This window comes from Euphorbia lathyris, chromosome 5 (genome assembly GCF_963576675.1).
Source record: "Euphorbia lathyris chromosome 5, ddEupLath1.1, whole genome shotgun sequence".
Taxonomy (NCBI): Eukaryota; Viridiplantae; Streptophyta; class Magnoliopsida; order Malpighiales; family Euphorbiaceae; genus Euphorbia; species Euphorbia lathyris.
Window position 1 is genome coordinate 30,872,386 of NC_088914.1, and position 13,659 is coordinate 30,886,044.

A 13,659-nucleotide genomic window follows, 5' to 3' on the forward strand; every position below is an offset into this window, starting at 1 on the left:
ATCTAATGTAACCCTCCTCATGCTCAAGTTGAGTATTTCAATGTTCTAGGTAACATGTTATATTTGATCCACTAATATCTCTCATATAGGGGTGGCAATGGGGAAGACATTATCCAAAAATCGTGGGTATCCGAACCGACAAGGATGGAGATGAGGACGGAAAAATTAATATTATTAATGTATTTGGCATGAGGATTCCCTGAAACCGTACCGAAACTGTATGGAGAGGGGATGGGGATGAAAAAATTCCCGAACCATTTAATGGGGATTTTCCGAAACCGTCCAGTAAACATTTGGGGAGGAGTGGTAAATGCATATCCGTCCCCGTCCCGCACCATTGACATCCCTTGCATCACCGTATATTTCAACACCTACACATAAATTGATTTCTCTCTTCTCATAGTAAGTACAAACATCATTTCACTTTCTCTACTTTAATATCAATATCCAATTTTTTTCAAGCATATTAGTAAAGTTGTTTCTAAAAGGCATTTTCTCAATTACATATTCCAACATGAACTTCTCCAATTTACCACACACAAAATCAACCTCCCAATACCCTTACCTACTAAAAATCCTTCCTCCTCATTTACAAAAAGATTCAAATCTCCATTTACAATCCCATTAGCCATAAACTCAAAATGAGCACTTAAATAATCTTTATCAACATAAACATTCAAATTTTCACTAACAATTTCAATACCCATATCTTTAAAATAAGAGTTTCACAAATCAAGTTTACCTCTATGGTTTTAAATTGACAAACTTGAAACTACTACAAATACTCCAACCCTACCTTCTTCTTTACTCCAACAGTTCGCTTACGACTCACCTGGGATACTCCATGTTTGAGATAGTGATCTAACCCCACTGTGAAGAGGATTTAATGATAATTAATTGGAAAAACAAATGAGCCTTCTTTATACAATAAGAGAACTTTCTTTTCTTTTTTTGTTCCATTCAAAGCTTGTTGAAACTCCACCCTCATTTGTTTCATTAAAGTCCTCATTTCTTCCCTAAAAGCTAGATTTGATTCTTCAATAAGTCTCATCACTTGTTTAAAAATCACTATATTTTCTATCCAAATCATTTGATGTTCTTCCAAATTTTGATAGAATCAAGTGTTCAAAGAAGTCTCAGATTAAAAGATGGTTAGGGCTCTGATACCAGCTGATGCAGAGAAGGATCGAGAGAAAGAAATAATGGAGGTTGAACTATAAATCAACAAAGAAATTCTCAAGCTCAACTTAAAGGAATTGAAAAACCTTAAGCCTTAACTCTCAAACAGAAATTTTAAAATTTGATTAATGATAAAAAGGTCTTTACAACTTAGAATAAAATGCATTTATACTCCTCTAACCCTACAACAACAACAACAACAAAGTCTTAGTCTCGAAATGATTAGGGATCAGCTAACATGAACCATCATATAAAACCGTGAAATCAAGTCGTGTTAGCGACACAAATTCTCTCCCTCCACTTTGTTCTATCCACTATCATATTTTCCTCAATCCCCAATAAACTCATATCACTCTCGATCACCTTCTTCCAAGTTTGTTTAGGTCTTCCCCTACCTCTCACCCCTACATCCCTTTGCCACTCTTCAGTCCTCCTAACCGGCGCATCAAGCGCTTTTCATCTTACATGGCCAAACCACATTAGTCGGTTTTTTTTCATTTTATTCTCAATAGATGTAGCCCCTACTTTTGTCCTAATTATTTCATTATTCACCCGATCCTTTCTCGTATGACCATACATCCATTTCGCATATTGAATTGCTCAAGAACTTTGTTGAACATGATATTTGCTTAATAAGTGTTCCTTATGGATGTTATTTAGTTAATCAAAGTCGAACATTACAATTAAATGGTGATTATAGCCTTACTAGGTCTTTTGTTCTAAGCTCAAAGATGTGCCCCAAAACACAACTAGAAATCCAGAAAATGGAAAATGTTCCTTATACAAATGTGGTTGGTAGCGTTATGCAATGTAATGCAATAGGCCTGATATCTGCCATGCTATTAGGATGGTAAGAAGATATCAATCCAACCCATGTCAAGCTCATTGGTCTGATGTAAAGAGAATACTCAGATATCTCAAAGGAACGACAGAATACTCTTTATGTTACCAAGGAAAGAATCTTCTACTTAAAGGTTATAGAGATGCAGACTGGGCAAGAGATTTTGATGAAAGAAAATCAACTTCTGGTTACGTCCTTTTACTCGGAAATAGGGCAATCTTCTCGAGTAGTAAAAAACAGACATGTATAGCGTTATCCACCATATAAGTTGAGTGTGTGTCTTACTCATTTGTAGCACAGGAGGCCGTTTGGTCGAATAGATTCATAGATCACCTAAACGTTGTTACTACAAGATCTACAGTAATAATTAACAATGATAGTCAATCTTCTATTGCTTTCTCTAAGGATCAAATTCATAGTAAAGAAAAGCATATTGAGATTAAGTATCACTTTGTTAGAGATTTAGTTGCACGCAAAGAAGTCTGTATGAAATACGTTTTGACTCAAGACATGGTTGTTGACCCTCTAATGAAACTTGTCAAGTGAGATATTTTTGTAAAACATATTAGGTCCTAGGGATTACTTAGGATCTAAACATATTTCTATTATATGTAATTTTAGTAACATGTACTTTGAATTCAATAAAGTATAATTTTGAATCACTTATAATACACGTATATGTAAATATTATATGTTAATGCTTGAAATTGAGCATGTCAGACAAAGAAGTAGCCCACTCATACGAGCGCTTACCCTCATTTTGTTAATTACGGTGACAAATATAAGGATGAGGCGGATTTTTAAGTAAACGAGAACTTGCTCAATAATTGACACCGTCTTGCAGTAATAATGGATCTAGGTTCATTAGTTTGCAAGATATAAATATACATATAAGTGGATAAGTATTTATACAAAAGATTATTTATAATTTGAGATTTCAATCATAGTTGTTTGAATGAAATCTTCTATCTAAGATAGCCGAAGCTAGTCCTATAATGAGAGAGAGACTAAGGTTAGATGGTATGGCACATCGAAACTGAAACCTTCGTATGATGTTGTTTTGAGCATAGACACGCACTTCCTTCAGATGGAAGGATTTGAACACCATAGCACATGTTTTTCATACTATGTGTGCTTTGTGAGCTAGAGATGGAAAAATGACAGTCTCACATTTTTTCTAGTGTGAGACTCTCTTCGTGAAAAACATGTTTTTTCTCAAAACGTTATCATCGATACCATTAACTAGTTCAAGAAGTGTAATTTATTTTGGTTACTTTGGAAGGATGCTCTCAAGATTTAGGTACTAATTCAGCTCAGACAGTGGCCAACTGAGCAAGTAAAATGAATTATTATGGAAAGAACATACTAAGAGGGAAAGACTTTATGAAGTTCACATCTTGTAGTCCTATATTTCGCGAATCCAGATAGTTGTGAATATGTGCACGCTTGTGAATATAGATGAACTGTTGAGATAATAATTATTACAGTGGATGTGATATGAAGCCTAGGATAAAGCATACTATTTATTAATTACACATGTAATTCGAGAGGTTGTATAGCTCTAACGAGTATACAACGTTTGAGTTCTCGATTGTATGTCGGTCACATGAACTATTTGCGAGTGTGAACGAGATAGAGTGATGAAATATGTTTCCGTTATGTGCGAGTGAGAGATGTATGAATAAAGGGAGTAAAGGTGTCCTGATCTATTTACTGATTCCGCCCATAACCTAATCGGTTAGGGTTACACCTTTAGGTTTAACCTAGCTATAAATAGATAGCTATGAAGGCTAAACCTAACACCATAATAACACAGTACTCAGAGATACTGCACAAGACAATTTTCACTCGGCTCTCTCTCCCTAGTCGCCGCCCCCTTCTGTAGTAACCTTTTAGATTAGTGATACAGAACCAATGTTGATTATTTCCGTTGCTGTTCAATGGATCTGCACTACAAAAGGTAAGCCTTAGTCTGTTGATTCATTTATTGATAGATCCATGTTCGTTACTTATCTCTTAGAGGTTAGAAAAATCAATTATGGTTGTTTAGAGAGACTTTAATAGATATTATATGAACAATATATTTAAATTAAAATACTAAATTGTTATAAAATTGATTATCTATTTTTAATTAAAAACACACTATATAATAATATAATTTTATTATAAATGTTATTTTTCATTCTTGAATTAATATAATAAATAAAATTATATAAAACTTAATTAAATATATATGAAAGTTAATCAGTGATAAAAGGGTAAACTTGTCATTCTATATAAAATTAATGGATGAATGGACTAAAGTAGTTAGTTTTATGAAAACTTAGGGATATTAAAACATAGAAGGACTAACTAACAGGACCGATCCTGACAATTTATGGACCCTTGATGAAAAATTGTATGTAAAAATTTAAAATATATTTTAATAAATTAATAATTGTACGGTACGTATTATTACGTCCGCCAAAATATACTTCTATTTATCTAAAATCACAAAAATGTTTCACAATATTTTTAAATTAACTCTTAACCTATATTAAAAAAATTAATTATGCTATTTTAAAGTCTAAAATGTCAATTATTTAGACTTTTAAAACCTAAATATATTAATATATGTATATAAAAAGAATATTCTATATATATATAGATGTAAAAAAAGTTTTTTTGGGTCTCCTCCAGATTAGGGCCCATGGCCGGCTCTGCTAACTAGTGTGATATACCCAAACTCAAGGACTAAAAGTTAAAACCTAAATAAGGACAAGATTGTAATATAATTGTTTCTCGAAGGACAAAATAGTCGCTTGCACTATTTTTGATACAGGTATAGATAAACGATTCAGCTAGGGTTTTTGAGCAGCACAAGTTAGGGAGTACGAGAAGGCGAGCAGCAGCAGTAGCAGCAGCAGCAGCATCCACGATCAGCCAGGATGGGTACTATTCCTTTACGATTTCCACGATTTAAAGATTAAACCTTGATTCTCCTTTCGAAAGTTCCTCACATTGTTTCTTATGGCTTTTTGTAGGTATCTCCAGAGATTCTATGCACAAGAGGCGTGCCACTGGTGGCAAAAAGAAGGCATGGAGGAAGAAGCGAAAGTATGAAAATTTCTTTTTCTTTCGTTATCTAGTTTTCTTCTGCTCTAATTGTGAAATTACTTTGCACATGATTTACATATGTAATTAGGAATAAGAAATCTTCATGTCTACTGATTTTGATGTTTAGGAATACATGAAAGGTATAGATCTCATATATCAGGATTAAGAACCTAGACAGTTCTGTACTAGTAAAAGCTTTTTTAATGATTTTCCATCTGTTTACTATCAATAAGGTTTTTGATGTGAAATAGTTTGTCGATTGGCAAACAGAAATAATTTTGCTTGCTTGATTTTGTTTTACCCCTTATTTTGGATTGCTGTCGAGATGTTGAGATGTGTGGGTTGGTTGGAAGTGGCTTAACATTTTAATTTCCTGTCTCTGGCTGATTTGTTAAGGTACGAGCTTGGTCGTCAGCCTGCAAATACCAAGCTCTCAAGCAATAAGACTGTTAGAAGAATTCGTGTTAGAGGAGGTAATGTCAAGTGGAGAGCACTGAGATTGGACACAGGAAATTTTTCTTGGGGTAGTGAGGCTGTCACCCGTAAGACTCGTCTCCTTGATGTTGTTTACAACGCCTCGAACAATGAACTTGTCAGGACACAGACTTTGGTGAAGAGTGCAATTGTTCAGGTGGATGCAGCTCCATTTAAGCAATGGTATCTTCAACACTATGGTGTTGATATTGGTAGGAAGAAGAAGGCTGTAGCTAAGAAGGAAACCACTGAGGTGATTTTAGTTTGAGAAATTATTAAATTATCAACTTTTGATGCCTGCTAAGATTGGTTTCATCATGATATTTACTTTTCAAAAATTGTTGTTGGCTTATCTGAACTTGGTCATTCACCATTAGATCTAGGCTTATTAAATCTAAGCCCTGGAATGATTTGAATCCCCACCCTGAGATTATAATAAGCCTAGATCTAACAGTGAATGACCAAATACTACATGGTCATTAAGCTCTGGTTAACTGCACAGATGTTTTAATTAGTAATCTGTTTTTATTTGGTATTTTGATAATTGTTTTCTACCCTTTTGTTCAATTAAAGATTTTCGAATCCAATGAAGATTTGGCTTTTCGACAGCAATAAATTGCTCATGATCAAAATTACTTGTACGCATAGAAATCTAATATGTTTTATGCTGTTTTAATGTGTTGCTGTACGCAATCAGTTTGAAACTCTTCAAGTTTTTATATTTATGTGTTTTTGAATTGTATATTATGAATATCTAAAAGAGTGTTATTTGTATTTATTGATGTTAGCAGGAAGGGGATGGTGCTGCTGCTGTTGCTCCAGCAGAGGAAACTAAGAAGAGCAACCATGTTGCCAGGAAGCTTGAGAAACGCCAAAAGGATCGAAAGCTGGATGCTCATATTGAAGAGCAGTTTAGCGGTGGTAGATTGATGGCCTGCATCTCATCCCGTCCCGGACAATGTGGCAGAGCTGACGGGTGAGTTGAAATTTATATAAAATTGGTAGTTCTCTTTTCACTAGAAATGTTATGTATTGACAATGATTGTTGGTTATAGGTACATATTAGAAGGTAAGGAATTGGAATTCTATATGAAGAAGCTTCAGAAGAAGAAGGGCAAGGGTGCTGGTGCTGCTTGATAACAAAAATTTTGACTCTTAGCTTTTCTTTTCTGCATTTTGAATATGATGCCATACCTTAGCTACAAACTTGGTGCAATTTTCTTTTTTCTATTATAATTTCATCCTTGTTTTGCAGTTAGATTTTATTTGGCATTGCAAATATTTTATTTCAAAGTACTTTCTTTTTTAGGTGGTTATTTTGTTTTGGTGATCTTTTCAACCCTTGGTATCTATTTGGTTTGCCGTTTATTATTATCCAATAATGCATAGCTGTTAAAAATTTCTTTTGGTTGAGATTGGTTAGTTTTAATTCTTACATTTTGAGATGTGCTTAACCTGCATTTCAATAGGTGTTTATGTTTGGAGTGTTATAAAATTTGATGACATTGTTTTGTATTTTTTTCTGAATCTCTAAATGTTTTAAAACGTGGATCATAAAATTTGAAAATATTGTATTGCTTTTGCTCTTTGAATTCATCTCAAGTCTTCAAAATACTAATTGGACAAATAATTAAAAGTTGAAAACATGGAATTGCAACATTACGTTCTTGGTTATGTTGAGCTTGCAAGAACTGCTATGTCAATTTTAGCTTAAATCAAATAATTGTTGTTTGCACTTGTATCTTTGCTTTGATAACAGTTACTTTTAATATCACATTTTATATTTTATATGTGAACCAATTTGTTCGAAAGTTTTACAAAACAAGTGGCAAAAGTAAACTTATTATATTTTTTTGGTAAAAGACACATTTTGCTCAATTTAGTGTAAATTACTAAATCATAAGCTAGTACAAACAAACACTAACATCTGTATATCATATATCAAAATTGCGGGGGTAAACTCATAACCATTAAATTTTGTCCAGGTCACGGTATGGCCACTGTGCTTGTTGGTGCAGTTTTAAGGCCTTTTATGCCCAATTTAACAGATTAATTTTTCTCCCTATTCCTATTTTACCTTTGATTCCCTTCTGCTTTCACTGTATGAGCTTCATCTCCTTCTCTCTTTTCATCTCTTTATATTTGAATTCTGATGGGTCTGCTCTTTTATTCCTTTTGATGCACTGAAATCTGTGCCTAAAGAGATGAAAAGAGACAAAGAGATGAAGTTTTTAAAGTCAAATAGGAATTAGAAGAGATAGAAGTTTAACCTGTTAAATTGTGAGTCAAAGGGAGTCCAAGGTCTTAAAGCCGAGTCATCCGCCATAGTGGTTATTATTAAGGTTCAGTCACTTTTATGTAAAAATGGAAAAAGTTGGTGGCCATAGATGTAATTTATCCAAAAAAATTGAGCCACAAAGAACTGGTTTCTTTTGATGTATCAAATTTCCTATTATTAAAAATAATTTTAGTATATATTGAAGTAAATCTTAGCATTGCTTGCATTTAGAAACAAACAAAACGGTTATGAAACCCTTCCTTTTGTTGTTGGTACATAATATTTTTGGATTTAACTTCCAATTGATGTAAAATATGGGCGTGTCGTGTGTGTGAGGACAATTGACGAATATTTAGTGAATGGAACCTATTTCTTCCCTTGAAAAAGATATTATACTCATAAATGATGAATTGGGTTCTACAACTTTCAGAATAATTATTTAACGACTTCCATGTTTATGAAGCAACTAGTTGTTCACTATATGTGTCAACACTAAAAAATCATTAAGAGTTTTACATTTCTCTCAATAACACATACTTAAAAGAATGAGAATCACAATATGTAACGTAATGTAATGATGTAATATTCATGCCTCAATTTCACTTGGCATGTAAATTGTACAGTTCTTTTGCTAGACTATCGGACTCACCCAAACAATTGGAAAAACAACGTTCACCACCAATTTCGACCTTGCCTCCATCTCCAATGTTGCGAGATCAACCAACAACTTTGTGTATTGACAACCACAATCATATCCCTGTATGACTTTGGGACGCATATCATATCGGCAGCGACTGCATTTCCAAGTACAGGCCAAATCCCTCAAAGAGAGTTTGCTTTCTACAATGCTACAATATAGGGATCTTTTCATTGTTAACTAATCTGTTCTCCAATCAAATCAAGTCCAACAACTAGAAAACTGATCCCCTGAAATAGTAGGAAGTAAAAGTGAATTCCTTGAGCAGATAACAAGCTTCTAAGCGAGGCTGTTAACAATATCAATGCCAGCAAAAGTTCCTTCCTGTACAAACGATTCTTCCTCTTTTTTGCGGTTTTCTTGGTTGATTCCAGCTTGTTCAGCTCATTTAAACCTGATTCTGAGGATGATCTCTGAAGACCACTTGTGTCAACCAGAGGATCTGATTCCTTCTCACCATAAGCAACTAAGTCCGCCTCTGATGATCTCCCCAACTTCTTTGTAACTATCCACTCGTAAGAACTTCCAAATTTAAATAATCCAGATATCGTGGCATTGAATTTGGTCACGGACATTGTGTTTTCAAACAAAAGGTAAGGGACTATAAATGGAAATGACCGTGGTGCTGGAAGGATATTTAAGATGGACATGATGCCGGGGACATAGCAAACAACCCAAGCTGGTAACTGAGCTTCCGGCAGGAACATGGTAAGTGGTAGAATGATGCAGAAAAGCGTGAAGGAATAAAAAGGTAGAATAAGCTTCCGCAATAGGAAGAAGAGAAATATCATATTTGCCTTCTTTCCCACACTCACCTGGCATTTTTAAAAAGGAAAGTAGATATATTAGGATGAAATACCATGGAAAGAGCAGGCAAATTAATGCTTGACAAATTAGCTGCAACTACTACTTTGTATGTTCACATGATCATATGGAAACCAAAATTGATATAGATTTTTCAGCAATTAAGTAAAGTTTACTTAACACACTTGAATCTATTTACAAGTCATGTAACTACAGTGAAACTTAACCCCACAATTATCAAAGGTGCACCTTAGGCGCGCTTAAGCTCAAAAGGCTCTAGGCAATATCGCCTGAGAAGCCAAAAGGCGGGCTCTGTTCAAGAGGCAGGCGCCTTCTGTAGCTCAGCAACTTGCCAGAGCATCCTAGGTGCAAATTCAGAAGCTACACAGTGTATTTTAGGGTTCCAAATTAAAAATAGGATGTCTTAATCTCAGCCGTTCCTATCTATCTGATTACGGCTAAAACTATATTAGAATATAATAGGTAAAATATAGGGGACACGGGGGCACACGGTTTCTGAGTTAATTAGGTAAAATATAGGGTTCTTTTTTAATAATTTACAAAAACAGGGGCTGATATATAAAATAAATAAAATAAAACCCTAATAGAAATAATAATAATAATAATAATAATAATAATAATAATAAAACGACTAGTAGCCTTGACCTTTTATTTGTAAAAATAAAAAACAAAATCTAAAGTTAAAACCCTAACCAAATCAGAGTCTTTGATTAAGATAGCAAAACATAAAACTCAAACCAGCCACTATTTTAGCTACTAAGGACAAATCTACAACCCAAATCGCACATTAAAATCAAAAACCCTTACCAGACACAACATTCAACAATGATTAACAACTGGGTTCCAATTCAAACCTATTCGATGGTTTATATATTTATATAGTAGCTTTTAAATTTTTCATCACAAATATATGTATATAATTTGGCGTGTCTCGCCGTACCCTATCTCATATTTCTTAAAGTTTTGTTTTCCGTACCCATAAGAGTATCCGCATCGGTGCTTAGGAAAGAGATTTTGACAGCAAAAATATCACAACGAACAAAAAAAGGCTGCTCCACTTTGAAAAGTTCAGAAATATCACAAATGAAGACTTTAGTCTTGATATAAAAGTAGTTATTAGACTAATAGTTAATAAACTTAGGATTTAGTTGAACTTTAGTCTTTAGATTAGAATTTTATTATGAATTATAATTATGGAAGAGTTAGTAGTTAAATTGAAATTTATTTCATGCATTTTATGATTAAGACAATGGATAATTGGATATGATTTAGCATTTGACTATTTGTTGCGTTTTAGAAATGTTGATTGTTTTTTTTTTGGTAGGATTTTTTTTTTTTGGTAGGAAGAAATGTTGATTGTTGATATTTATTATTTTATATATTATTTTTCTTTAGTGCGCCTTATGTCTCTCAGGCGCGCCCCTGCGCCTTTAACAAATATGCTTAACCCTAAAACTTCTAAGTATTATTGGCTGATGTAATTCAGCCATGCCTACCAAAAGAATGGGATAGAGGCCAATAACTTATGTAAAAAAGAGAGCTGGGCACATATCCCCTATCTTATGTATTACCTTTGAGCGAAGTACGTCGAAGAAGCACAAGCGGAAGAGCTGCATTGGACCTGAATGCCAGCGATGCTGCTGTTTCTTGTATGCTTCATAGGACTCGGGAAGTTCACAAAGGCACTGAAAAACAGGCTTCAATTAGATTCACCATTCTCTTCATATAGTATGTATATCATGAAGGCATGGTGAATACAAAGAGCAAACCTTAACATCATTCAGATATATGAACTTCCATCCGCAAAGATGAGCACGGACAGCAATATCCATATCTTCAACAGTTGTCCGCTCCATCCACCCACCACAATCTTCAAGGGCTTTAGTCCTCCATACACCGGCAGTTCCATTAAAACCAAAAAAGTTCATGAAAACACCATTGACCTGTTGCTCAACCTCAAAGTGGAATGCCAAGTTTACGTTCTGCAGTCTAGTAAGCAAATTCTCATCCTTGTTTACAAAGCTCCACCTTGTTTGGACCAATGCTAAGTCATCATTACCCTTCAGAATGAAGGATGACAAAGGTGAATAACAACTTCTTATCCAGAAAATAGATTTGGTTTCAAATTATAGCTATGTGCTTATTGAAAGAACTGCACAAATTTTAATGGTCCAAACATTGAAGTTGACAGCTATGTAGCTTCATGTTGATCACATTAAAACTATTTAAATGCCTTCTTTTGGCATATGCACAAAATAATTCTAAACTAAAACCAGCAGAATGTTAAACTAGGTGTGGATGGCAAAAATACCTTGAAGTAAGGAATAGTTTTCTTCAAGAAATCAGGTGCTGGCTGAAAATCTGAATCGAAGATTGCGACAAATTCATAGTCTTTCACATAATCACAGCTCATTGCAGATTTAAGATTTCCTGCCTTGTAGCCTGTGCGAATGAGACGATGTCTATACAAAATCGGTGCACCCTTTTGTTGCCATTTGTGTACTTCTGCCTTAATAAGCAGTTGAACGTCTAACTCATCAGAATCGTCTAAGATCTGCACAAGCATTCTCTCCTTTGGCCAGTCCTGGATACAAACTGCTGCAATAGATTGTTGATAAACCTGCATGACGCTCAATGATTATCCATAACTAAAACAATGTAGAAACAAGGGAAAAAGCACATTGGTAAAAGAAACTGCTAACTACTATTTGAGGAAAAAGAATACATAACTAAAACTGTTATCCTTCCAAAATGGGATTTCATAATTCATTCATCTTAGATTCGAAAGTATTATTGCAAACCAAGAGTTTCAACAGAAAATACCTATTACATTTAATAAATGTTGCCAGGTTATTTAAACTGATTGATAATAAACACATTACCAATTAAATCCTAACTTTGTGAATTCCTAATAGCTCACGCATATACCATAAATGTACTAAATACGAAACCCTAATAAGATAAAATCAAAGGGATAAGAAACCTACATCTGCTTACCTCCCTCTCATTGCACATAGGGATCTGCACCAGAACCATCGGGAAATCCTCAACATTCTCAGCATTCACGGGTCCATACTCCACAGAAGCAACCGGCTTCAATTTCCTAATTTTGATCCAAAAACACCCTAACACCAACACCGCGCGATCCACCGACTGTATCAAGAACAAAACGATGCAGACATTGGCTAAGCTCTGGAGCGGTGGCGCCAAGTAATTCGCTCTGACATCCAACCAATTAGCGTATACTGTCTCTACCAAAGCCTCCGCAGACTCCACCGACGGCGGACTAAAATGCCATCCCTTAAAATAGGCGAGTAATTCGAAAACCAGCAGCAAAATAACGAGAACCAAGAACACTCTAATGATTTTATAAAGGCGAGAGGAGGAGGAATCAGAAGGAGAATCAGAAGTAGCAATCCTACGATTGGCAGTGCGGAATAGATAAAACAACGAATTGGTAACTGAGCCGAGAGAGGAAGCGAGCTGGTGAAATTTGAGACGCCATAGCCAGGAAAGCTGGCGAGCGCTACGAGTATGGCCTTTCTGAACGGTTGGATCGGGAGCCGAAGGGCTCCGGATCTCGACGGTGAGCAAGGCATTGTCGGAGTTGTCTAGAAATTCGCGCTGTTTGTTCCACCATTCCTGAAATTCTTGATTTTGTGATGGACTCATAAGAAATGTAAAGATAAACAAAACCGATTTAAATTTTTTTTTTTAAAAAGTAATTTAGTTTTGTTTATGAGATCCCTGCCGGCGATGAATGCGAGATGAAAGGGTTAAGCTAAATATAGAAAGCGATATTAACCAATTTAGAGGAGACGTTGATTTGTCTCATTTATGCTGTTCTTCTTCGGGTGTTTTTCTTTCTATTAGAAATCTGTTGTTAAACGAATCGTAATCGTTTGATATTGTGTAGACGGTGATGAAACAGTAGGTGTGATTTCAAGCGATCATTTTTTAGATCGCAAGTTGAAGAGAGAGAGAGAGTATTCAGACAGGACAGGACATGTGCAGTTTAGGGAGGTTATAAATTATAATCGTAGATATCTCATTTTCACGCGCCAATCACGGAGAACAATTGGACGTCTGTTCCTTGCTTTGGCGCGTGGGGACTATATGATCAAGTTATGCTCCACATTATCTTTTGTTTTTTTTTTTTTGATAAAGACATTATCTTAAAATTTTAAATAAAAAGTGAAGTTTTTTTTTTCCTTTTTTTTTTCTTTTGTTGAAAGGAATAGAAAGTGAAGTTAATTATACACTTCAGAT

The 13,659-nt window shown here is 34.7% G+C and overlaps 2 protein-coding genes across 2 annotated transcripts; one reads left to right on the forward strand and one right to left on the reverse strand.

Annotated features, from left to right (window-relative positions):
- Positions 1–4,803: 4,803 nt before the first annotated feature.
- LOC136230683 (small ribosomal subunit protein eS8) lies at positions 4,804–6,906 on the forward strand. The gene is made up of 5 exons (XM_066019841.1): positions 4,804–4,951; positions 5,044–5,116; positions 5,513–5,843; positions 6,382–6,566; positions 6,646–6,906. Exons 1-5 carry the CDS (start codon positions 4,948–4,950, stop codon positions 6,725–6,727), a joined length of 675 nt encoding a protein of 224 aa, XP_065875913.1. The 5' UTR covers positions 4,804–4,947; the 3' UTR covers positions 6,728–6,906.
- A 1,394-nt stretch (positions 6,907–8,300) lies between these two features.
- On the reverse strand, positions 8,301–13,397 carry LOC136229240 (probable xyloglucan glycosyltransferase 6). Its single transcript, XM_066017891.1, has 5 exons — positions 12,388–13,397; positions 11,702–12,010; positions 11,160–11,450; positions 10,962–11,075; positions 8,301–9,380 (listed from the first exon to the last, which is right to left on the reverse strand). The coding sequence occupies exons 1-5, from the start codon at positions 13,060–13,062 to the stop codon at positions 8,742–8,744; spliced, it is 2,028 nt and encodes a 675-aa protein (XP_065873963.1). The 5' UTR covers positions 13,063–13,397; the 3' UTR covers positions 8,301–8,741.
- Between the last annotated feature and the right edge of the window lie 262 nt (positions 13,398–13,659).